At 36.9% G+C, this 27162-nt stretch overlaps 3 protein-coding genes and 1 non-coding gene across 4 annotated transcripts; 3 read left to right on the forward strand and 1 right to left on the reverse strand.

Moving 5' to 3' along the window:
- Window positions 1-3518: 3518 nt before the first annotated feature.
- Window positions 3519-7582, forward strand: LOC104612882 (uncharacterized). The gene is made up of 4 exons (XM_010280508.3): window positions 3519-3688; window positions 5970-6144; window positions 6352-6645; window positions 6773-7582. Exons 2-4 carry the CDS (start codon window positions 5995-5997, stop codon window positions 7424-7426), a joined length of 1098 nt encoding a protein of 365 aa, XP_010278810.1. The 5' UTR covers window positions 3519-3688; window positions 5970-5994; the 3' UTR covers window positions 7427-7582.
- Window positions 7583-12082: 4500 nt separating this feature from the next.
- On the reverse strand, window positions 12083-18520 carry LOC104612880 (ATP-dependent Clp protease proteolytic subunit 4, chloroplastic-like). Its single transcript, XM_010280507.3, has 2 exons — window positions 18011-18520; window positions 12083-12762 (listed from the first exon to the last, which is right to left on the reverse strand). Exons 1-2 carry the CDS (start codon window positions 18454-18456, stop codon window positions 12279-12281), a joined length of 930 nt encoding a protein of 309 aa, XP_010278809.1. The 5' UTR covers window positions 18457-18520; the 3' UTR covers window positions 12083-12278.
- Window positions 18521-18647: 127 nt separating this feature from the next.
- Window positions 18648-23677, forward strand: LOC104612879 (small ribosomal subunit protein uS3x). The gene is made up of 6 exons (XM_010280506.3): window positions 18648-18804; window positions 18990-19137; window positions 19274-19445; window positions 22769-22823; window positions 22997-23128; window positions 23306-23677. Exons 1-6 carry the CDS (start codon window positions 18775-18777, stop codon window positions 23462-23464), a joined length of 696 nt encoding a protein of 231 aa, XP_010278808.1. The 5' UTR covers window positions 18648-18774; the 3' UTR covers window positions 23465-23677.
- On the forward strand, window positions 20326-20486 carry LOC148801165 (small nucleolar RNA snoR143). The gene has a single exon (XR_016085097.1). It is a non-coding gene; the product is annotated as a small nucleolar RNA snoR143 (small nucleolar RNA).
- Window positions 23678-27162: the final 3485 nt, after the last annotated feature.

Below are 27162 nucleotides of genomic sequence, written 5' to 3' on the forward strand. Positions count from 1 at the left end.
GATAACTGGACCCCTAACCGGTTTGATCACCAATTCATTTTTAAAAACCATGGTTAGAAGTTTGAGACCCGGGCTTGATGCAAGTCCGGGCTGAGTTGGGCTTGGGCAGAAAATCCAGGTGGGGGCCCAAAATTTTAGGCCCGACCAGAAACGATGACCCTACCTATATGGATAATAGGAAATCTATTTGCTTATATTTTTCATATAAAGGAACAAAAAATGTATCTGTTTCGGAAGCCAGTGCGGTGTCTTCAACAGGGCTTGATTTGAACCGTATTGATCAAAAACATGAATCACATCAATAATTATAAATCCAAATTCAGGGAGGCCATTGCACTTATTTTCTTTCTTTCTTTTTTTTTTCTTGGGAAAAGGGAGGGGATGTGCTAACAATAATGAGAATGAAGGGAGCTAGACAAATCTCATTGGATTAGATTTTTCACATAATGGTCTCGATGTGAATGTGAAGCTAAGACAAGAATAGACATTACATGCCCAAACTTTCTAAGCCCATGGGCCATGGTATTGCCAAGCTCATAGATAACCATACCACTTATGTTTGTTGCTTCTTTTTCTCTCTCTTTTTTTTTATGTTATTTTAGAATTTGCTTGAGCATCATCTCTTCTATATATATTAAGAGATTACATCTGCGCCTCATAATGCCCTACAGCACATTCCAATTTTGAATTGGTAACATCTTCGGATGATGTCTCATCATCTCCCTTACTTATCATCGAAAGATGTTCTCAATACAAGGTTAGGATGTGCTGTAGGACATTATGGGGTGCAGATCTGAATTCATATATTAAGTGTTCAACTATGATATTAGAAAAATTTATAACCAATCAAGTGATATTCATTAAGGATTTTGATTGGTCAAAGTTCTTATATCATGTTCCTTTGAATAGATTTATTTCTGATCCTGCCCTTTGTTTTTTATTAATAATTTGTGTAAGGGCATGTGTTATGCATTATTCAAGTAAATGATAAAGATACAAGTTGATGCTATATAATTGAATTTAACGTTTTTATGACTTGCGATAAAACCAAGGCAAGTATTTTATATAATGTTTTAATTGTTTTTTATTTTAAATTATTAATGGCATCCAATATTCACTATTCAACTATATTCCTAATTCAATTCTATAAAAATAAAATTAGATCCAAATCTTAATACTAAATAATCAAAATTTGATCCAAATATATCCAATTCAATCCAACGCATTTGAAACCGTAGGTGTGTGACTGCCATGATTATAGGGGTTAATTTCTATGGCTCAACAGAGTGGGAAACCTTTCAATGGGGCCAACATGGCTGAAGCCATACCACAAGAAGCACACCATATTCTGTGAAGATGTCACTGTTACGTAGGGGTTAATCGAACTGTGGCTTATTTTTGAAGTCGGATTAGTAATACCGATTTTTGAAAAATTGATAACTAAAACTGAATTGAACCTAATCGGTTAATCAATTGATCAGTTTGGTTAACTATCAGTTTTCAGTTTTATATATTTATATTATATATTAAAAATAAATATATAAAATATATTTATAATATATGAATAATATAAAATATATGATACACATAAAAAATAGGAATATATGTATACAGGTTGGTTAATCCAAATTTTCGGTTAGGTTTCATTAGTTTGATTCGGTTTTTCAAATTTTCTTGCTCACCCCTACTGTTATGTGGACAATGTAGATTCTTTGTCAAACAAAAATTTCTTTAAAGTACCATAAATTAATTGCAAGACTTTACATAAATAATTGCATCTATTGTGACATGGACTGGTCCAATTCAATCCATACTATAATGTATGACCAATTTTTTTTTTTTTTTTGATTGAATGTAAGACCAAATTGAACTATGCCTCAAAAGAACGCTTTTTGGCATCCTAGTATGGATTGGAATGAAATGAGTTCAAAGGAACCACACTACTGAACAGCCCCATATTTTCAATTAAAATACATATTATTTTAATTATTTTTTATTTTAAATTATTAATGGCATTCAATATTCGACTACAATCCTAATTTAATCCCATACATATAAGATTAGATTCAAATCTGAATATTAATGAATCAAAATTTGATCGAAGTATATCCAATCTGATCTAACCCATTTGAAACCCTACATGTCTTAATAGTCGCAATTATATGGGTTATTCAGTCCTATGGCTCAATAAATGTGAAACATTTCTATTACTAGGCCCCACCATGGGATGGTTGAAACTAGGGGTGAACAAATAGATAGACAACCCTACCCAATCTGTTATAGGGTAGAGTTTGGTTCCAAATTCTTGAAACTGACCCCCACCCAAGATGGTTCCAATGTCTAAGGGTTTACCCTACCTGAACTGACTCAACGTACTAGCCTTGGAATCAAACATGCCTTGAAATAAACCCCAAAATACTTTTGAGGGTGTGAAGATTTGAATACAAGTATTCATGGTTATAAAGGCCATGATCCCACTTGTCAATTGAGTTACTTAGGCCCCATTTAGCATCACTCCAAAGAATCATTTCCCATTATTATTATTAGGACGGAAAACATGTTTAAGACACAACCATGAAGTGTTTCTCATTCCAAATCGGATGAAAAACCGGTTCCGGAGGCAAGATTCTAAGAAGTGAAAAAAAATGCACTTCACAGAATCATGGTACTTGCATCTTGCGAATCTTGCCATGCTAATGTGAAAATGTTAAGAAAATGATAAATTTATGATTTATCATAGATATTATAGTTATTAAGAATAACTTTTGAGTCTTATTATCAATAAAAATTATTTTTTTAACATAAATTTTAGAATAGAATAATTTTTTTAAAAAATATAAAAAAAATAAAAATACTGTTCATCTCCTTTCTCCTTCAAACCACCCTGTTATACCCACCAAGATCCTTCCCTCAAAAAAGGGCAACTTTTTTTTTTTGAGGGGTGGGGGAGGACCCCACGAAGATACTTGGCTCCGCCCCTGTTATACCCAACCAGAACCCATCAACTCCTCTCCACCCACACCTAGAGAAGACACGATCAAGAAGAGGGGTAGTTTAGGTATTGCATATTGACAAATGTATGGACATTTGGTCTCGGCCTACGGATTTCACGAGTTCGCGACTCAGGTCTTGTCTCTTTGCAGTTTGCCGGCTGATCATGCCTTCTTCAAACCTTCACCAGTCACCAACTCCCAAAATTGTGGTCAACGATCATTTACATCCTCCCCATTAATCAAAGGGTTAAAATTTTTCTCATTTTTTATTCATCTCATCAAGTCAAACACGATCCAACGACTCCACCATTTCGGTCCAGTTGGACGAAGACACGATCAATTCATTTGCTTAGAGAATGATTCTAGAATTCGGGACACTTGATGGCACCAAATAAGATTGATTTATTTATATTACACACGTGATAATATATAATGGCTCATAATTGTTAGGTGACAATCCGACGGTAGATAGGCATCGGGTGTGCCGATGTGGTCCAAAGGTGAGTAGTGGGAGCTTTACGGGTTCAGCCGGTTGCCGTCGTGGTGTGGTACTGTGGTATTAACGCGGACCAAATTTTAGGGAAGCCGTCTCCCGTCTGTGCCGTCCACACGACTTTTTCAGGTCGGGATTTTGCCGGCGAAGCGAGAGAGAGGACTATTTTGCAGGAGAGTTTCTTCATTCTTATATCTTTCAGGTATCTTTTTCCCCAAATTTGTTGGTTTTTTCACTTAATCTTGTAAGAGATTGCTTTTATTTCTCTTTGTTTTGATCTTTTTTTTTTTTATTTTTTTTTCAATTATAAGATAATTGAATAAGACTTTGATTTCATGGAAAATTATGAAATATGAGCTTAGATTTTACGAAATGCTCGAGGTTTGAAAATTTTCAGGAAATTGGAGGTAATCGAGGTTGTTGTTGGCTAGATATGTTGTGTGTAAAGTAAACGCTGCGGTTTCTTGCTATCAGATTGTCGAATTTGCCTGGCTTGTGACTTTTCTTTTCTAGTTCTTCTTTTATTTAATCAATGATGTTAGTGAAATTTTCTGTGGAGAGTGAAACCTCTTTGATGAAGCTACAATATTAGGTTTCAATTGTTTTTGCTTCCTTCCAGGATTCTTCCTTAGATGCAAAATGCAGAAACGAGTCTTTCTCATAGAAGGATGGAAAACCTCTCTTATCTGAAAATATAAATTTGTAGAACGCTCAAATTAAAATTGTCTTATCCCTTGCCGTGTACCAATAGTGCATGGCTATGGAATGTTCCCTTTTCAAACCTGGTCACTGTCATGGTGGATCTACTGGAGAAAAACTGATGTCTTGTTAATGGAATCAAGTCCTTAGAAATTAGACAAGTAAACGTTATAGAAATATGTACAGGACCTTGGATGTATAAACATATTATAAGGGAAGTAAAAAGGATGGCTGTGGAATTAAGGGTAACTTTTAATCGAACTCCAAGATCTGCAAACAGTATGTATGATGCAATGGCTAGACAAGGTGTAAGCAGAAGCCAATTGTATTGGGCGTGACTTCCCAAGAGGGAAGTTTGTATGAAACAAGACAACTGATGTTAGAATTGGGTAGTATTTGCTAGCCCCATTTATGATTTAATTAATAAAAACAGATCTGTTACTGATCAAGAAACAAAAAGAAAAAAAGAAAAAAATGTAGAAATATGTACGGCTGCTGCTGGACAGTGCAGGTTCTGATTTTTTTTTTTTGGTATTTAGTACAGGTTATGATGAGACCACTAAATCTTATACCTAGGAATTTCTTATCAACAATGCAGGTACTTAGCAGCAGAAGTGGGCAGGAATTTACTTAATTAAAAAAAAAAACTCTCAGAAAAGTGCTTTCATCAGTAGTGAGCATCTGAGTAGGAAACTTTCAATTCATTACCTTCTAAAGTGATTTGGCTTGCTTGAAATTTTGAAATCAGATATAAAATTTCAAGTTGATCTAATAAATTGTCAATGACACATCAATTTTTTCTTTTTTCATGGTAAGGTTGTGAGAGTTTTTCTTGCTTCTCCCCTAGAAACCTGTGTAGTTCCTTGCACCATCAAAATTTCTTCCTAATGGTATCCACGGTGGACACAATGTTCTAGAAATGAATGCCTAACTTCTGCATCCATCACAGGCAAGATCAAGGTGTTCGTTAGATCATGAGTGATGGCATTACATTTTTTGAGGATATTGAAACACAGATATATTGTTTCCCCTCTAAAACTTGGCCACCTGAGGTCTACAAGCCCATCTTGTTTATTGATTATAGGACTGTAATGTTTTTGTCATGACTCAATCAGATATTTTCCTTCTTTTACTAGTTTTGCAGTATGGCCGGCCATTACTATTATGGAGGTACCTTCGTTAATGAATCTTTTTACTGAACGAAAAAGAAAAGGAAACTTTTTTTGATGGGTAAATATAAGGTAGATGAACTAACATAAAATATGTACAAGTACATAATGAAGAACAGTTTGCACGGCATATTTCCTTACAAAATCTACTCGATCACGAGGAAAATGAGAAGCTGAAAAATTATTTCAGCATTTTGTTATAGAGGGGTAGAATTTTGTTGTCTTCTCTGCATGTATGAACGCATAATCTTCTCTTATGATCTTTGCAATGGATATGGAACCAATGAGTAAAAGGAAGAAGATTAAGTGGTTTTCCTTGGTTTATTATTGACTTCTCCTTAAAATTAACTTTAGGCAAAGTGGTTCTTCTCCAGATAATTGAATTCCCATGCTAATGGGGATATTGGGGTATATTATTTGTGCAATGTCCTGTAATTTCATTCTTCATTTCTTTGCTACAAATCTTTGTAGCACCTTACATATCTTGTCCTTTTTAAAATTTGTTATTAAATTCCAAAGGTCCATTACCCAATGTTAGTATGTCATTAAATTTCTAGCATCTGATAAATAGTCTATTGCAATGATGTTTCTATTTAACACTTTGTTCCTTAACAGATCAAGCTGCTCCAAGAAAGGAAGTATGGATTTTTTCTTTAGAGGGACAAGCGAGGAGTCATTGCCAACTGAAAGACTCTTTGATCAACAGGATATTCAAAGATGTCCTTTCCTGAGAAACATCAATAAACCTACAAGCTTTTCCTTCTCCTCGCCTGGGAATTTCCCCATTCCTGTGAGTTTTGTCTTTTTAGCTTCCTGCTCTACATTTCTTCATAAGCCTTATCCATTTGTGTTTTCATTTCTATTTTATATTGTTAAGCTATGAAACACGTAATTTTAGTCTTATGCTTCTTCATTTTTCTCTCATTTCCAATTTGATGAAGTCATTTGCAAATTTGTGATACAAATATGTCCCTTGTTTGTTGCATCCTTTCATTAGGTACGAGGAGCCAAAGGTCCTATATTTGAAGATGGTCCCAACTTTGATATGGCATTTAGGCTTTTTCATGGGCGGGATGGGGTTGTCCCACTCTCAGGGAACTCGTATTCATATTCTGAAAATCTGAAGCCTGAGCCTGGACCCCAGTTTAATCCCTTAGCAGCCAAAGCAGCCACTATCAGTCTCTCAGCATTTGGGCCAGGAGGGCCCTTCAGCTTTGATTTCTTCTCTGATAAATGGAAAAAGCAGCAAAAAAGATCCAAGTCATCAAACAACAAGGGAAATTCTTCAGAGGTAGATGAAACTCTATTACTACTTGCAATCAATAACAATACTGCTTTGTTCTGCAAAAATTACAGATGCCAAACTAATCTTACTTCTACCCCACCTTCTGACGCAGTAATTTGTTTTCATCTTTCAGGGAGGAGATTCAGCAAAGCATGAGGCAATGAGTAATGAGTGGCTGGAGACAGGGAACTGCCCAATTGCAAAGTCATACAGAGCTGTAAGTCATGTCCTGCCGCTTGTTGCCAAGGTTTTCCAGCCCCCACCAGGTATGAAGCTTAAGTGTCCACCCGCAGTAGTTGCTGCACGAGCGGCCCTGGCTCGGACTGCTCTTGTAAAAACTCTCCGGCCACAGCCCCTACCCGAAAAGATGCTGGTGATTGCTGTCTTGGGAATGGCAGCCAATGTACCCTTGGGAATATGGAGAGAGCATACACGGAAGTTCTCACCATCCTGGTTTGTGGCAGTGCATGCTGCTGTGCCCTTCATAGCCATGCTTCGGAAGTCTGTTCTGATGCCAAAGACAGCCATGGCTATCACAATTGCAGCATCAGTTCTTGGACAGGTTATAGGCTCCAGAGCCGAGAGGATTCGTCTGAAAGTAAAAGCTGAAAGGGAAGGTTCGGAAAAACAGATGGAAAGTAATACAGGTGCAGTTGGTGAATCGATGCAGAGTCAGGATGGTGACATTAAAGTTGGACACTGTGGTGATGAGAGGATGATATGGGACCCCCTTTCCCTCAAGGCAGCTGCAGCTCGGCCCGCTTCGTCTGCAAATGTATGTTTCTAATTTACAAACCATTGTTATTTGATACGTTTATGTAATTTTCGTATGAAAGACTGATATCATGGTGTAGTGCGTTGCTGGTCAGGACACTTTAGGAAGAGAAAAACAGTAAGAGAATACGAATAAAGGATTGCCAGTTGTGGTGGTGTTATGTAGTCCTATGCATTTGTCAGCCATTTCATGGCATACGATTAAAGGGATCTTCTTCTCATTGATCCTACACAATTAACCGTAACTTCCCAGGCAGTGACGAGAAAGCAGGAAACATTCAAGATCACAGAATTCTATCCTTTTTTTCTTCCTCAGTCTTCTCTATAAAAAAAGTATCCCCTCTTGGAATCCACTCGTTTAACCTTTTGGACTTCCGAACTCTAAATTTCTTTCAAGTTTTTCTACTTGTATGCCCTTTGAAACGTGGAAGGTTTCCTTGAGATACGTGTCTCGGCCCTTCTCTTGGAAAGTAAATGATTTTGGTCTCAAATATCACCGTATTTGGAACCCTGGCCGTTTATTCAATAAATGCTGCCACATAGGCACTATTTTCAGTATTTAGCCCATTATGCTGAACCCTATATATAGAGCCTTGCAAATGTAGGCTTAATTTATATATATGCCTATCGTTGCGGGAAGTTTCATTTTAGTGCTTCCCTAATGGGTAGGCATTTATTTACTGTTTTGTTGATGGGTGCCTAGTTGTCAATAAACAGTTTTATTATTTCTTTTCTCGATTTTGCAAACAAATCAAATACAAACATTTAGTGAATAAATGGAAATTAAACCAAACACAGACTATATCTATACAGACAAGTGTGTGATAGTTTGAACATAAGCAGTCATTTCTTGGAAAAGGTGAAAAATTGCCTCCAACTCCAAGACATGGCGACTCCGGATCTCCTGCGCACGAGAACCCTGCCCACGCCTACCCACAATAAACTACCCCCTGTGAATTGGGAACATCTCCCCCTGCATAATATTATGGAGAGGATGAGATGTTCTCCATGGGTGGATGCGATTAACATGGGTAGGGTTATATTGCTAATTGTTTTTTTCAGTAGATAAACATGTTTCCAAGTTTGAATATATCCTTTTTTACCCCGAAAAGAAATCCATCAAAAGGGTTTCCAAATAGAAAAAGTGGATGGGAAGGCATATTTCCGAGTTTGAATCCATCCAAATCCAAAGGCTTTCAAATGGAAGAGTTGGACGGAAAGGCAATCATCAGTTGTCACAGAAGGTGGATTCCAAAATAAAATGGGTTGGACTATGATGAATTTGGAGCTTTAAAAATTAATATTATTGATGTATATAATATTTACTAGCAGGCCCCGTGTGATGTATGAAAAAAAGATGTTAGGGTTTATTGGACTTAAAACTTATTGTTTTATGAGACTACACAACCTAGGGGTAGAAATGACAATTTTCCCATCCTTGTCAAATACCTAGCTTCCCCAACCAGCCGAGGAGATGAAGATTGCCTTAGTGGAAATAGGGTGGGGGTGGGGTTAATAAGAATACCCAATTGCGGTTGGGGAAGGGGAGGGGGAGTGAAGTCCCACCTCGACCCTGATTTTATATATATATCAAAATATATTATTTAAAATATTATTTACATTTTAATTTTTCCTTTATTTTAAATTCGGGGATTCAGGTCCCTGATGGGGAACCCATCTTCATCGGGGACCAGGGATGCTGACTAAATTTTTTCCTGATGGGGATCAAGGTCAGAGATGGAAATTAATTTAAAACTCGAGGTTAGGACAAGGAGTATGATACCCACCCCAAATCCATTGTCCATTGCCATTACCATTAAATTTATATTTATTAATATTTTAATTACTTATTAATTTTCAGTAATTATTGATTTCAATAATTAATTTCAAAAGTTTCTAAAATTAAATTACGAAAATCAGTAATTTTCAACAAGTAATTTTAGTAATTAAATTTCCAATTTACCAAAATTACAAAAAATTGTAGTTTATGTGTTGATGTTTATTGAATAATATTTAATAATATTAGTAATTATTGAAAATATCAAAAGTATTTCACAAATTAATTTAACCAAGTTTTTGGTTTTTAGATGTTTTATTAGGCATATAATATAGATTAAAAGGTTTTAAGAGGAATTTTCGGTAACCAAGTTTATTGTTTTTTAGATGGTTATTGGGCATGTAATATAGACTAAGAGGTGTTTTACTATTTTAGGATGAATTCTGGGTGGGAGAGGTACTTTAAGAGAAATCTTAAGAGAGGGTTGGTTAAGCAATTGGGAACATGAGAGAGAGAGAGAGAGAGAGAGAGAGACTAATAATATAACTAGTGTGGGCCCATGCGATGCACGGGATGGGGCACCCTCTTTGTCCTTCGCCCCCTTAAGTCAAGATACCCTACTCTCCATCCCCACCTTGACCCCATTGGCAGGGCAGGTTCAGGGTGAGGCACCCATTCCTTGTCAGGGATGGGCAATCCCCAAATTTAAGTTCCTTATGAAATTTAATTAACTATATGATTTTTTATTTTTTAATGGAGCTTAAGTTGGTTTTAATTTAATAAAATTTAATTATAAAACTAATAATTGTTAGATAATTTTTATTAGTTTTATATTAATTTTAAATTGATATTTGTTTTTTTTTTAATTTATCTTATTCCTTTTATTATATTAATAAAAATATTTTTATCAATAACAATAATTAGTAATTATTTTTATTTTATTTAAGTAACTTACTAAATTATTTTTATTATGGTTAATTAATTTCTATTATTTTCAAATGGAATATAAATGGATCATAATTTTAAATAGAAGTAGATTATTTAGTGCAATAATATATCCTAGAATATCTCAATTTCAATATAATTAATCTTTAGTGATAATTATAGTTTAATGCAAATATATCTATTATATATATATAGTTAAATTGAAATGGATACATAGATAAAGTTAATGAATTTTATGCAATTTGATAGAGTAATGGAGATGAGAGAGCATTAGTGGCATGAGTATTTGAAGGAGAGAGTTAATGGCATAATTAATGAGGAAAGATTATTTTTTTTGATAAATAATGAGGAGAGATTATTAAAAGTGTTAGAGAGAGAGAGAGAGAGAGAGAGTGGTGTTTTAATGAGGAATGTTAAAACTCTTAAAGGTGATAGGTCACTTGAGTTATTTTGTTCAATTTTAAAATTAAAAAAATCAAAAAAAAAGGTAGGTGCCTTTGAAAGGAAACTAGAAAAGAGATAAGTGGCTTTCAGAATAAACCATAGAACATGAAAGTGCCAGTTTGGCACATTGCATTTTAATATAGATATAGATATGCATAAATAGGTAAGAACAATATCAATATTCTTTGACTCACAATATTATTGGTATCAATATTTTAAAAGGCGTGGGAGGCAGCGCCCCCAAAATGCCTTGAGGCACATGCTAGAGGGTTGATTCCTCTTGGGTGTACACCTCAGGTGCTCAACAGATCCCCTTCATCTTCTTCCTCGTCTTTTGGAGGCTTACACCTTCCTTACTTTCTGAACTCACACTTCCAGGTGGTGGAACGTGTCTCCGCATTTTAAAACATTGATTGATATTGTCCTGGTATTATTACTGTTGTTATTTCTTTCCTATTTCTCATTTTGCTTCATGGTTTTTTATTTTCTCTTGTTACTTTCTTACAGTTCTCTGCTACTAAAAAGAAAAGCAGCAGCTATTCTCTAAATCTTCTCCTAAATTCAGAGCATACTTTGTTGCCATAGATGATGAAAGAGTCTAAAAAACAGTGATAGAAGGTCTAAAGCTCCCCCTAGCTTATCTTTTATCTACCAGCCCCTACATTAGGTCTAAAGCGCGGTAATAGATCACAATTGCCAAAGATGATGAAAAAGTGAAACTTAAAGGTGGTCACACTACAAAATTCTAAGCTCCTAATGAAAGTTCCAGAACAGGCTTCCCAATCAAAGGCTTAACTAGTGTAGCTCACTCCAAGACATTATTAGCTGTGCATAGAATAGAGATCCTTTAGGGGGAGAAGACAATCTACAAAATTCTCCACATGTTCCCAAACCATTTTAGTCTACTTTCCCTCATTTTATCACCTATTGGAGCTACCCCCAAGATTCTTTCCAATAAGATCATTTCAGATCCTATCCTTGTTTTCTCATTCATCCATCTCAACATTAGCATTTATTAAACTAGTACCAAAGGTATGGAAATTAAAGATTTTCACCCTAGCAGCCTTTTCTTAAGCATATACAAGATTTGTATTAGATTTTTGACCTCACATGCGCTGCCAATGAATTAGAGAGGCTAGAGCATTTGTTGCCAAAATGAACATCTCACTCTGCTATATTAGAATATCTGCCAATGATTTAGCTGACTCACTTGCTAGGGGAGGGGTTATGTGGAGTGATTTGCATTAGCTTTCTAGCCTACTTAAGGCTAGAGTCATTTCTGATGTGTATATGGAGAAACTAACAGAACAATAAGCATAATATTTTGTTGTCTATTTTTTTTCTCTATGTACTTTCTTTTTCCTTATTTCACATATTAATACATTTATTTACTGTTGATGATAAAAGAAGGTTAAAAAGTATGTGAAGTTGCAAGGCAATAGAGGAAGATTCTTCGCATATTCACTTTACCAAGTCTGTGACCTGGCAGATGGATAATTCACCTACTTGGAAAACGATTCATAACTAACCACAGGATAATGAATTATATCATCAAAAGTTCCACAGGTTTCATATTCAAATGTGTAACCATTCTGTCTTCTATTTGCAAGCTAGCAGCCAATTTAAAATTGTAGTTATTATAAAGATGGGCAAGAAACAGCAAGGAAGCAATGATATACCTGCATTAGATGTCCTCAGTCTAGTATATCTCATCATCAGGAATATCTGGTGTCAAAAACTTTTTTGGGTCTTTGCTTATTTCTTCATAGTTCAGTCTTGATTTTGCCTTTTCTGGTACTGGCACAAGTGGAATAATGCTATCCCTATCAATAACCCCATCAATAATTCCATATTCAACGGCTTCAATTGGAGACATGTAACGATCTCTATCAATATCTTTCTGGATTTGTTCGAAAGTCCAACCGGTGAAACCAGAAATAATTCTGGTGACATTGTTCTTATTATGCATTATTTCCCGGGCTTGAATCTCCACATCTATCGCTTGCCCACTAGCACCTCCAAGAGGTTGATGAAGCATTATCCTTGTGTTAGGCATTGCAAGACGTTTTCCTTTTGTGCCACCACCTAGGATGATTGATGCCGTTGATGCTGCAATTCCAAGTGCAACGGTGGAAACATCTGCTCTCACAAGCTGCACCACGTCGTAAATAGCCATTGTTGCACTGAACATATGAAATGAAGCAGCAATAGCAAAAAGAGAAAAAGAAAAATCCTAAGAGCAATGTCAAGAAAAAAAATCTGTATATAACAAAGCATTTAAAACTTAGAAAAGTACAACTGCAAAGACATTAAAATGACACTGAACAGGGACCATCAAACAACTAAGAAAACGAAGAACTCCAAGCCATTTTCTTAGAGCTATGGTGACCCACAATGAAATGAAAGCTAAGACTCAAAAACTTTAGGTACTATAAAATTTGTATTAGAGATTATATAGCTATATTAAACACAACTTTCTTGATCAAACATCTCATCAACTTCCATTTTGTTTCAACCTGAAGGAATATTGATTACTACATTGTTGGTTATACACAAAACTCACAAAGCAATTTTTTTTTTTGATAAGACACAAAGCAAGGTATTTTCCCAATGGAACATGATAAATTCACGATACCTTGATGAAGTGAAAGCTAAGATTTGGTGTGAATAAGGTTATAATATCTGCCAATCAAAAAATATTTTTATAATAATTTAGTAACATCATCATCATCCAAGCCTTATTATCGTTAAATCATTTCTTACTACTTTAACCCATATCCTTTTTGGTTTACCCCTAGTCCCCTACCTCTTCTAGCCCCTTCAACTTGCAACAGACCACTTCTTATGGGTGCTATCACAAGTCTTCTGTGCAAGTGATTTTAGGCCTGCCTTTCCCTTTCTTTCCCTACCTTTTCCTTCAAACCAAACATAGCTTTAAGGAATTTGCAGACAATCATGTAATAAGCCATTAAGCCCTGGAATCAATGCCACTTTTTTGGCCTTGATCCCTAAGAAGATTGATGCCAACCACCCAAAAGATTTTAGGCCTATTAGTCTGGTGACAAGCATCTATAAAATTCTGGCTAAAGTGCTTTCTTTGAGGATCAAAACAGTTCTTCCTTCTACCACCGGTGAAATTCAAGAGGCTTTCTATCAAGGGTGACAAATCACAAATTAGATTCTAATTGCAAATGAGTGTGTGGAGGAAATGAAAAGGTCTAGGAAAGAGGTTTCGTTTGTAAATTGAATCTTGAAAAGGCCTATGATTTGGTGGACTAGGAGTTTTTATCAGACATGATGAGAAACTGGTGGACTGGGTGTATTAGTACCTGTAACTACTCTATTCAGGTAAATGGTGTGGTGAAGGATTTTTTTTTCCAGCTTATAGGGGTGTCAGGCAAGGGGATCCACTCTCTCCCTTCCTTTTTACCTTAGTAGCTGATGTGATTAGTAGGATCATTACTAAGGCCGATAGAGAACATGCCATTAGGTGTTGGAGAATAGGGAGGCACCAAATCCCAATCACCCACCTTCAGTTTGCAAATGATCTAATGATCTTTTGTGAAGGAGGATTTAACAAGAAGGTACAAACCTAAAGGAGCTAACTAGAGGATTTGAAAGGGTTTCTAATCTGAAAATAAATTTGGAGAAGAGTTGCATAGTGGGTATAACTTGGAGGTTGGGGAGATTGAGGTTATTGTAGAGTGTCTTGAGTGTTCCATCTCTTCTTGGCCTATGTCCTACTTAGGGCTTCCTTTAGGGGAAAATCCTAGGGATTTGCTTCATGCAAGAAGAATTACATTTCTTTGGGAGGGAGAATCACCTTAATAAGAGCTACTTTAGCTAACTTACCTACTTACTTTTTGTCTGCTTTTAGGATACCACCTAAGGAAGCTAGGAAGCTGGAGAAGTTGATGAAAGACTTCTTGTGGGAGCCGGGACAAGAAAAAAGGATCATTTGGTTAAATGGAAATTTTTTTGTAGAAGTAAAGAAGAGGAGGATTTGGGACTGGGGAGGGGGTTTGAAAAAAATCAAGCTTTGTTAGGGAAATGGTTGTGGCGATGGCCATTGGAAAGTGAGAAGTTGTGGTATAAGGTGGTGGGAAGCATTCATGGGAGCTCAGAGAATGGATGGGATGCTTGTGTATCAAGGCAGGCTAACTTGACAGCACCTTGGAAGGCCATTCACAACATGCTTCCCTAATTTCTCAATTTTATCGAGTATGATATGAAGTTTGTTTTGGCAATGGTGTTCGCTTTTGGGAGGATATCTTGATAGGAGACACCCCTCTAAAGGACCTTTTCCCTTTGTTATTTTTCTTTTTGATGAATGAAAATAATTTACTAATCCAGAAATTAAGGCAATACAGGAAACACATGAAGAGGCATGAGCTGTTACCTCTTCTAACAAAGTATAAAATCAATTAAGAACCGGATAAGCAGAAATAAACAGAACTAAAATTACATAGCAGCCCAAAACAAATGATCCCTTGAAACCCCTTGCTTAGCTAGTCCATCTGCTAAGGAATTTGCTGATCTTTCCACCCAAAGAGTGGTAATTGTCATATTTCTTGTGAGCCAATTGACTTTCCTCAATAAATCTCTATATCGCCACATAGCTGAAGCTGGCTTTGTCAGCCATCCCACAACAATTTTAGAGTCTCCTTCAACTATCAAGTGTTGATCTCCTAACTGTTCAGCAATCTAGATGCCTTGTACAACCGCTAAAATCTCTGCTCTATTTGAGTCTCCTGTTCCCACAGGGCCTGAAAACAAAGCTAAAATGTTGCTCTCTCTATCTCTCAGCACCCCTCCTATCCTCAAAGGGCCTGGGTTTCCTTGGCTGCTACCATCAAAATTCAGCTTTGTCCAACCTTCAGGCGGAGGCTTCCACACTACAGCTGCCTTTTCCCTTTGTTATTTTCTATTTCTTTGTATAAAAGAGATGTGGTCTCAAAATTTGTCTCACTCTCAGGAACACCCTTGGCTCCTAATTGGGATTTTGGGTTTCGTAGGGGACTAAGGATGATGAAATTGAATCTGCCTCTGACTTGCTATGTTGCCTTAATCAAGTTTGCTTGGATCCATCCAAGCCAGATAAAAGGATGTGGGCTCCTAGACCGAAAGGGACCTTTACTTATGCTTCTTATTTCAAGTCCATCTCTCAGTCTTCTGCTCAACAACCCTTTCCATCAAAGGAAATTTGGTGTAGGCCAATTCCCCTAAAGATTGTTGTGTTTTGTTGGGACTTGGGAAGTATTCTATGGGAAAGTAAACACTCTAGATAACATCTAAAAGAGAAGACCTTTCCTCTATATTTCTCTCAACTAGTGTATCCTCTGCAGAGCTCACGGGGAGGATTGTTACCATCTACTAATATCTTGTCCATTTTCTGCAAACCTTTGGGCTTGGCTACTTACATTGTTTGGGAATAGTTGAAGCTTACTAGTAGAAGTTCACATGATCTTTGACCATTCTACTTTCTCTTGGCCTACAAAAAGAGGGAGACTTATGTGGAGATGTGCTCGTGCTGCTCTAATTTGGACTCTTTGGGAAGAAAGGAATGCTAGAATTTTTCAAGAAAAGGAAATGAGCAGTCAGGAATTGAAAGACTATGTGTTGCATAGGGCAATACTTTGGCTGAAGACTTTGGAAATCTTTCATCAATTCTCTTTTAACGACCTTTGGAGAAACATGTCAGAAGTAGCGAGTCAGAAGTCAGCAGTGCTATTAGCTGCTGTACAAGGGGTGCAATTTGCAAACCAGCTGGGGGTACAACATCTGATAATTGAAGGGGATTCCCAGGTGGTGGTGGGCTGGTTAAAAAAATCCTGAGGATGCTATATGGTGCTACAAGAACGAAATGAAGAAATTTAGTTGGTTGACAAGGAACATGTTGGCCTCTTTACAGTGGGTGGGGAAATCAGCAAATACTTTTTCCGATGTGTTAGCCAAGAAAGGGGTAAATAGGGCAGAATTGTTTTGGGCTCAGCTGTGATTCCTGTATTTTTTTCCTAGTTTCTTGTAAGCTTCTAGGAGGGGCTGAAGCTCGCACCTCTCCTTGGGATGTTGTATGAAATCACAACTCTAAATCAGTTTTTGAATTAATAAAATTTTACAATTACTCATAAAAAAATGACATTACCATCTCTTGGGTTTACCTCTAAGGAATATGCATTCACTAGTTAGTTGAGAACTTGGGATAATACATGTAGATGATTGTGTGATTTAACAAGTAGATAAAATATTGGTGTTTATTGCAAATTTTTTTATCAATAACAAAGGCAATAATATTAATAAAAAAGGATATTAAGTACAAGAAGAGAGTGAAGGGGGAAGGGATAAACTCTCTTAGCCCCTCCCCAAATGAATTACATTACAGCCCAAAATAAACTGTTCCTTCCCACCCCTTGTTTAGAAAGTGTATCAGCAAAAGCATTTGCATCTCTCTTGACCCACTTACAAGAGTTTCACAGCATTGCAACTTCATGCAACTATAGCATGTGTTAGTTTTTTTCCTCAATGTCAGAAGGTTCACAGTTTTTGTTTTTTGTTTTTTTTTGTTTTAACTCTTGGTTGCACATGATGGTTTTGTTTATAAATTTGAACTGTATATCCATTCAGATTTCCATTTGACCTTAAGGTAAGCTCAGTTTAGAAAAAATACAAATACAAATGTGTACAGTACAAATACATACAAAATAATACAAAATGCAAGGTTTTACACTCAACATATTTGTATTTGTAGTCCTTCCAAACTAAGCCTAAAGAACATGTCAATTTGCATAAATTTATGCCATCAATCAAAACAAAAAAAGAAATGCAGTCACTGAAAGTGCTGATTTTTGCTTTTTACATGTAAATCTTAGCTCCGGCCCTCTTGATCCCAAATCAATCAATGAAAATATGCAAGACACTAAAGTAATCTTGGTTTACAAACCCAAGCTATTTGATAATAGCAGAAATGGATGAACTGGATAACTTATTCCTTTGAGTAAGTTATTCAGGAGGTTGTAATCTCCGTAATGGTTGAAGTGATGCTAAAGTTGGGTTTATTATTTGACTACTTAAGCCACTAAAAATAAAGCAATAAGACATTCAGTTCAGCATTTCAGCCGTTATCAAAGGACCCCTACTTCAGATTCAGAGAGTAATGTCTGAAAAGGCTGGTTCCATGCGAACAAAATAGCATCCATCAAATATCTCAGTTCCTTTCTCACTTATTAACTGCTTCTTTAGAATCAAAAGCAAAACAAAGCCAATCTTTCATGGATTACATACATGACCATTTTTACATCAAATTATAGAGTGGTCCAATCTTTCACTAACAAGAACGAATCTTCTAACTAATAAATCCATAGGTTTATTCCTTCTCAAGTCAAACTAGAAGAAGCTAATCTTTCACGACCAAAAGGAAACCTGAGATGATACCTCAGAGATCCGCCGGGCGAATTAATGAAGAGCCGAATATCCTTGGTAGGATCTTGAGCATCCAACAGCAGCAGCTGGCTTATAATTGCATCGGCAACGAAATCATCTATGTTATTGCCTAAGAATACAATCCTCTCCTTCAGCAACAACCCCATTACATCTGACGCGGCGCCTCTCATGGCAGTCTCCTGCGTCTGAGGAGCAGTAAAAGATGGGTAGAGAGGATAAGAGGGTTCAAGCTCAAAACCCAACCCCGATGTTTCGACGTCAGTTAGAACTTTTAGGCGGGAGTTTGCCAAAGAAGATGAAGAAATGCGAGCTTGGATTGCTAAAGAAGGGGATTTACAGCGAAAGGTGCTCGTTTTATGAGATGTGGAGGAGGTATATGATAAAAGAGAAGGTGAAGGTCTCAGGAGTGTAGACATGGAAATGGAAAGGGAATTCATGGCTAGAGAGAGACAGAGAGAGAGAGAGAGAGAGAGTGAATGGATGACGCAGTGAGAGTGACAGAGGTTGAGCTGCTTTTTGCCCCGGGGGTTTAGCGGGTAGGGGTACAAGTCGGGCCGGGCTAGACCGGGTTGAGGTCAACCCTAACCCAACCCATAGTTGGGTTAGGTTGGGGCATCGACTATAAGATTTCACACGGTATTTTACATGGTTCTTTTCATACCATTCTGGTACATCTCGCTAGGGTTTTCTCAGGTTTAAGCTTTCGCCACATCACATCGGAGCATCCGCTGCTCCGCCCCCTATCAGCTCCAGTCATGGCGACCCAAATGAGCAAAAAGAGAAAGGTTAGAATGAAGCATTAGTTCTAATCCTAGTTTCAGAAAAATCCGTTCCTTTATGCGATCGATGTCCATTTGATTACAGTTTTCTCTGAATTGCCCCTCATTTATGTAGAAACTTTGGATCCTGAGGCCTTGATGCGGCCTTATTTCATCTCCGTTCTTGTATTTACTTTTCTGTCATTTTGCAGTTCGTTGCAGATGGAGTTTTCTTTGCGGAACTCAACGAGGTTCTTACGCGAGAGCTCGCTGAGGATGGGTACTCGGGCGTTGAGGTTCGTGTAACTCCAATGCGCACTGAGATCATCATTCGAGCTACTAGAACACAGAACGTTCTTGGTATTATTTTTTCTCAATTTAATTTGATGGATTTGTATCTTCAATTTTGATTTAGTTTTGTTATTTTTATGTTTTTTGATTGATATTTAAAGCATATAGTATTTATCTTTTTAATACGTTTTTGTTCATTTTTCAGGCGAGAAGGGGAGAAGAATTAGGGAGTTGACATCTGTTGTTCAGAAAAGGTTCAAGTTTCCTGAGAACAGTGTAGAACTCTATGCTGAGAAGGTCAACAATAGAGGCCTTTGTGCTATCGCTCAGGCAGAGTCCCTACGATACAAGCTACTTGGCGGTCTTGCTGTTCGAAGGTATTCCACTTCTTTTCCGTTTGATCCTTAATGGTCCTTCTGTTTGCAGTGAAAATTCATTTGCAGTAGTACAAATGCATGGGAGTGCAAATGTGAAGAGTATAAACTGTGGTTATTTTTGCTTCATATTTTATGCTGTTTTATTTGCACTCTAAACAAATGCGGCTTTGTTTCCTTTTGTTGGTTATCTAAAGTTGTATTCTACTGTACGGATTGTTTTGCACTTAATGGTTGCATACACTAACCATGGTATCTGCCTTTGTTCTGTATAACTACCATATTTGTCGTTTGATTTGTTCTTGCGTATTCTTCTTTTGTTGTTATCAAAAGAATTTAATTTTCGCATTTTTTGAGAAAAGTCCCAAACGGTAAATTGTTTTATAATTTTTCTGTCAATGTGCTACATGATTTGTGAAGCAAATCAAGAGCTTAATAAAAACAATGCATGGATAAGAGCAAGGTGGTAGTAGTAGGTGGTCAGTGGTCTATGTGCTAGGCATGGATCTGCCGATAATAAACGCAATTTGCATAAACCCCCAATTAATAATGTTTTGAAGAACCTTCTTCCTTTCTTTAATTTTCTAGTATCAAATGACCAGTATTATTTAAAGGAATGATATTCATGGACAAGATTTATACTGGGGCATGGTCCTTCCAGAGTATGGTTCCTTCGGGTGTATCATGTATGGGGGTTGACAGTGTCAGCATGTTCTAGTGTATTTTTTTCAACCCTTTCTTGGGACTTGGGAGTTTATCTGCTGTATTTATTTTGTGCTATTTTAGTAAAAAATTTTATGTAATTGTTACTACTCAAAAAAAATTTATCTGGAGTACTAAAACTTTTTGCTTCCACTCACTCGTACTTGCATTTGGCCATACTCTGCACGTGTATCATAGGCCTCTCTTAACTCCAATAGTTTGGCCATGAGCTAGGGTGCATAAAGTAAAAGCTGTTCTATCAGCAGTGGCCAGACAACCGTAGAGATGGATCCACAGGTGAATGGCTCAAATGTCACTCGTCTACTGATTTCATCTACAGTTCCAGTATTCTGTTTTCTAAACAATGACATGGTCTTATTGATGAAAATAGGGGAAACAGAAACTTTACTGAAAGAAAAAGGGCTGGGGCTTAATTACAAGAGCTATTTTGATGGATAGCTTACATACGTTGGAGTATTCTTCCCCTTAGGGATCAAACATTATGAACCCACGTGTTACAAAACTAGAAAATCACAAACCTACTTAATCCTTTAAAACAAATTCTGTCTATTTAGAGATAAATCCACAGGTGAATGGCTTGGTGCACCACTCAAGGTGCCAAGGTGAAATAGGCTATGTTTTTTTTTAACATAAAAGCCTAAATCCTATGGTAATTTCCTAGGTTTTAATGCAACCAGCCATCATCTTTCACTAATAATTACCAATAATTTTCATCAAATAAGTATAAATTTAAAACATAGAAAAACAACATATTCATTAAAAGAAGAGAAAGAAATGAATACTAAGAAAATATAGGGGCAATCCTCCCTATATTATATGGCACCTTTTTACAGAAAACAACTAAGTGCTTGGGCGAGGCAATCCTCCTTTGTGCCTTGCCTTGGTCAGGTTGATTGCCTAATATCCCATGGTCAGGTTGATCTTAGTATTTGGTTACAAAGGTACTACATAGGATATCAAATAAAGGAGTGGATGACAAGGACACTCTTTATTGTGAGAATGTGTCCAAGTGACAACATTTTTGGTTAATGAGGATGATGGTGAGAAGGCCAATGTTTAAAATGTCAATGCCGGTGGAAATATCGGTCATGCAAATATAAGAAACATGCCAGAAATGTCAGAAATATTGTAAAAATTATAGACATGGTGGAAATAGTGTAAAAATATGCAAAATGTAGAATGGTATTTTATGATCTGATAAAAGAAACATAGGCACACCTTTTTAAATTATTATCTTGTTTCAAATTATAAACAAAGCTAAGATATCAAGGTTATAGATAAAAGAATATGTTCTGAAGTTGCCCTGTAAACCTTAAGATTCAGAGCTTCATGATAGAATTAGTTAAAGCAAATCTAAACTCATAGAAAATGTAAATGGTTGTAATAGGTCAACCAATAATCTACTACAGAAACAAAAACTATTATTTAACTTCATGTTTGAAATGAATATTGAGCTAGCTCAAAGTTGTAATCATGTAAGTTAGGTGGACAATAACTTGTTAATTCACATATCTATGATATTGTCACCAACTTATGTTATAATACTCTCTTGTACTCAACATAGTACTTCTAGTGTTCACTAGGGAATATGTCGGTTCTAGTAAATTTTCATGTTGCTAGCCATGGAAGTGGAAATTCGAAATAGTCATGGATACTATCTCTTGTACTCCACGTAGGTCTAGTAGTTTTCATTGGGGAAATGTCGATTCTAAAATTTCGTGCCACTACCCATGGGAATGGAAACATGTGGAAATATTAGGGAAGTTGGGACATTTTAAACCATGGAGAAGGGTAAAAGACCTGGGTGATGAGGAGGCCTGTGGAAGAATCATAATGAAAGAAACTTATGAGCAAGGTATTGAGAAGATCAAAGCAAAGAAACTTTGCAAAAAACATAAAAATAAGTTTCTTTTTGATTATATGTAAAAGGAAAATCTTGTGGAGAAAAGAGATGGCAGGTTTTTAATAATGTGACTTATTTACAGTGGCGCATGGATACTGCATCTTTGGAGGGTCTTGCAAGTTGATGCCATTGAACTCCAAAATATGTGTTAGACTCAACTACGTGCAAATCTAGTGGATTTACCAAAATTTGCAATACATCAACTCCACAAAATTATGAATCCTCACTTATAAATGCTTTCTATGTAACTGTGATTCAACCATTTAAACTGTCCAATAGAGGACTCTAGTATTTGTATTTCCCAAATTGCATTTAATTTATTACCCATTATTTATTGGATCTTTTCCAATTAACATTGATATTAGGAAAACAATAAAAAATAACTAGAGATGCCAATTTGGGAAATAGGGCGCAAACAAAGGCTGTGAGTTTAACTTGCCAACTGTAGATTGTAGCTTCTTAACTATTAAAGTTATTATTATTTGTACAGATATATGAATTTTAAGTGTAGTATTAAAATATTATGATATACAATATATAATATATTATTATAAAAGTTATTATTACTGGTTAATTTCAGATTCTGATTCCCATGTCCAATGTCCATTCAACATTGCTTGTTTGGCTTGCTTGATTGCCTCAAATCTTAAGTGTGTTATTTTGTGGTCTAATTGATTGGGTATTTATTCTCTCATTTTAGGGCTTGCTATGGTGTCTTGCGCTTCATCATGGAAAGTGGTGCAAAGGGATGTGAGGTAAGTTCATTGGTGGCGGTAAATGTTATAATGTTCTATTGGTTTTTTCACTAATAAATTGTTGAAACTAAATGAAATCAGTGTCTTATTTAAATGCTGCTTTTGAGGTACTCCAAACCAGGGGTTGTGTCTTAACCATACAAGGCTTGAATGGGAGTTTCTTTTGTTTTTAGGTCATAGTGAGTGGGAAGCTCCGTGCACAACGTGCCAAATCAATGAAATTCAAGGATGGTTATATGATCTCTTCTGGGCAGCCAGTTAAAGAATACATAGACTCAGCCGTAAGACATGTTTTACTTAGACAGGTCAGTTGAATATAATTCTTTAGTTCCATCCATCGCAGCTCTATTCGCCCATTTTATTAGGCCAAGGCCATAAACGCAAAGATGTACATAAATTTTGTTCACTTGTTAACAAGGTGTTAGTAAGAAATGGTTCTGTGCATACGCATTGATGTCAACCTTTGGGTAATGCAATTGCAGGGAGTTCTGGGGATAAAGGTGAAGATCATGTTGGATTGGGATCCCAAGGGGAAGCAGGGCCCGACAACCCCATTGCCGGATCTCGTCACCATCCACACCCCGAAAGAGGAAGAGGAGTTCATCAAGCCTGTCGTGACCAGGGAAATTGAGGTTGCTTAATGAGTAGAGCTGTCTCTTGAGTCGAGTGTGATTCATGATTGCATAATGCGACTCAGGAATCAAGATAGATATAATTTTTTAGGAGGTTGATTTTTGGTGCATCGACTTTTATTAGATTTTCCTTCTTTTGAGTTCAAGCCAACGATTTATTCCAAAACACCAAAATTTTGTCAAGGATTATTTAGTTTACACGTTTCTGGTCCCTTTTCTTTATATTGTCAAGGATTTTTCATTTTTCAGTTCAAGCCAAGATTTTCCTTCTACGACAACTTTTGTCGTGCCGCGTGCATGACTTCTGCCTTGCCAGGCATGACATGCTAGGGCTAGAGAGGGGAGGAGGCTCGGGTCCTGTGGGCCAACACGATGAAAATTCCTAATCAGTACGCTGAACTTTTGGGGTTGTCGCAAGTCAGTCCCCAGACTTTAAAATGTGTCTTTGCAGTATTTTAAACTTTCAAAAATGTGTCTGATAGGTCCTGGCTGTTAACAGTTCGACAGTTATCTGATCACATGATGACATGGTAGTGCTGATTCTCATAGATTTGAGCACCCCAACGGCCGTTGGATTGAGGGACTACACCTTTGTATCTGAAAGCTTGGACCTTTGTTGTTGGGATCATGGGTTGTGTTGCCCACCACAACTGTTGATTAGAGTGGCTGCCCCAGTCCTTGAAGCGGTGGAGGCATCTACAACTACAACAACCTGGAGAGTCTGTAGCTATTTGGGTCCGCATTCCGCAACTACTTCAGCAGGGCCATCCATGGAATTTCGTTCTCCTCCGCTTGGAAAGTTGACAAAGTCTGTAGCTATTTGGCTCCCTTTAATTGTGAAATTGAAAGAACAAAGGAACGCCAATCAATGTTTTAAAACCTAATAAGAAAAGATATTATCTCAGCTCCCAGTCTTAATAAAACCAAAGGATAAACGACGGGGGAAGTGTTTTTTTGACGGTTGTGCTCCTATTTTTAGTCCTCCCATTCAAGTTGGAAGTGGCGACATATGCATTTCATTTTCTAAATTTCCATTTGGTATATCTGATGGCTGAACAGAACCTTTCTGATACGTTCCAAAGAAGTGGCTTCAAAGACTCCAAATCCTAAAGCAAATCAAGAATCCCGGTAATGAAGAGTCCATTTGTACACAATCTCCATGGTGATTATCCTTTCTCCAGCTACCATTAAGTGCCTCGGAGATGAGAAGACCATATGCAATCTCTCTTCATCAACCAGGCCTTTCAATGATACTCGTAAACCCACGACCCGATCCGATAATCTCGCATTTGGATGAGGTAAATATCGGATTTAATTCGGATGGCAGAAGTAGAACCCGATTATATTTATAAATATAAATATATTTTATATTATATACTTTTATACATTAATTACATAGATAAAATATTTTAGGGGTAAATGAGAAAATCTGTTACTCAAACCCCTAGTTGGCCAGCCCTAAAATCCTAAACTAAGGCTGTCAACGGGTCGGAATCAGGTAGAACCGGACCTGGATCTGATAGGAGAACTCGTGGACCCGGAACCAATCCAGACCCTATAGGGTTTGTAATTCTAGACCAAGAACCAAACTGATCGGTTCTTGGGACAATCGGGTCCAACCCGACCCAATTTTGATATGTAAGCTAATAATACCCCTACTAAAAAATGCAATAAAAACCCTGTAAAAACCTAAAATGCAACAAAAACCCTACTAAAAAGGAAACTGATAAAAAACAATAATAATTGTATCGATGTATACAGTATATATAGGGGTTGGGTGAGGTCCAAATCAGTTCGGGACAAGGCGGACCTGGTTTTGACCTGGTAATAATCGAGAATTTTTTTTAAGAACCGGAACCGACCCATCGGGACAAGTTCTGGAACCAAAACCACCCCAATCAGTCCAATTCTATTGGGTCAATCAGGTCTGACCCGACCCATTGATAGCCCTATCCTAAACCCTCACTCAACATTTCAACAATTGACATTTTCTTCTCACTCCTCTTCTCTTTTTGTCACCTAACTCGCCTTGCCATTTACCAAGTTGTTGTCGTTCTCTCCTCTCTCAACTTTCACTTTCTGCAACAACCAAGTCGTCATCGTCGTTCTTTTCTATCCATCGTCATTCTTTTCTCGCCTAGGTTTTCTTCTTGACCATAGAGCTCTCATGTATTGTTTTCTTCTTGACCATAGGTTTTTATTTGTTTTGAATAAATTATAGATTATTTCAAAATTTTTGAAATAAAAATTTAAATTTTACAAAAGACAGAATTGCTTCAAAACTTTTGAGTAAAAATTATTGATTATAGATTTTGTTTTAATGATATTACATTCAGCAATTGTGATCATTCAACTGCTGAAATAGGTAGCTTCAGTCGGAGTCGGATTAAAATCCAAAATCTAAAAAATCCCATCAGATTCAAACTCGAATTTCCTGCAAATAATCCGATCGGATTTCGGATCAAAGTCGGATGCAACCAACAACATATCGAATCGAACTCGGATTTAGATGAATTCGATACGATGACAGGCCTATCAACAACATTGTCAACATAGAATATTAAGACAACTCTAAAGAGAATGGTGCTCAAATAAGCTCATGTAGAGAATGGTACTCTAAGAACAGCACCAGCATACTAAGCCATTATGGCTCTAAGAGGTCCACATGACTGGCCCTTCCCCCACATTACAAAATATAATGTTGTTATGCCACCATTGATTATAGAAGGCATCACCTGTGTATTGGCCAGAGGCCTTCCCTTCCCAAGGCCTTTGCAATAGGAATGGCAATGGGGTGGGTTCGGGGCAAGGATCATATTCCCCGTCCCCAACCCTGATTATGAAATTAACCCCCATTCTTGTTCCCAATCCCCGTCGAGGATAAAATTTGTCCTCCATCCTTGATCCTTGATGGGGATGGATTCCCTGCGAGGACCCGAATCCTTGATTTTTTTAAATAACAGTGTTTTTTTGAAAAATAAATTTATTTAAAATAAATAAAAATTTTTAATTATAAATAATGTTTTAAATATGTTTTGATATATAGAAATAATATACTAATATACACAATTAGGGTCGGGGCGGGGCAAGGACCTCAATCCCCATCCCCGACCCCAATCAGGGATTCCTATTAATCTCCATTCCTGCCCCGCCAAAACAATCCCCATCCCCGACTCCATCGGGTCGGGGAAGTCGGGTCCCCGTCGGGGATGGGGAAAATTTCCATCTCTACTTTGCAATGCTAAAAAGAGAATGGAAGATGGAACTAGACAACTGAAGATAAAAGCCACAACTGAAGCTTCATTCTCAGATAAATAGTGGTACATGGAGTAAACTGACCATATTCTCATTAAGTCTTCAATGATGTGAATTATCTGCAATGGAGTATGCCTGAACAAATCAAAATGAGAAGTTCCCCGGTGTTCAGAGATCGGCCTTGGAGACATCATCTTTGTGATTTCTTGGATCTTTCTCCGATATCGATCTTTGGATTCTTGGACCTGTTTAAAGTTCCAAATAAAACTACGACAATTTCATCTTACTAGATTTTGGAACATTCAGATTCCTTAATTCTGTTGTTCGCCTTCTTGTGTTGTGTCTTTCCAAATCGTAACCGAAAGTCGAAGTCCCGATGGGCTTAGTATCTCTCAGAACAAAAGAGTTGAGTTAGTTTAAAGCATAGAAGTGGGAGATAATGAATAGTGCCT

Source organism: Nelumbo nucifera, chromosome 3 (genome assembly GCF_055504915.1).
Source record: "Nelumbo nucifera cultivar China Antique chromosome 3, China Antique-T2T, whole genome shotgun sequence".
Taxonomy (NCBI): domain Eukaryota; kingdom Viridiplantae; phylum Streptophyta; class Magnoliopsida; order Proteales; family Nelumbonaceae; genus Nelumbo; species Nelumbo nucifera.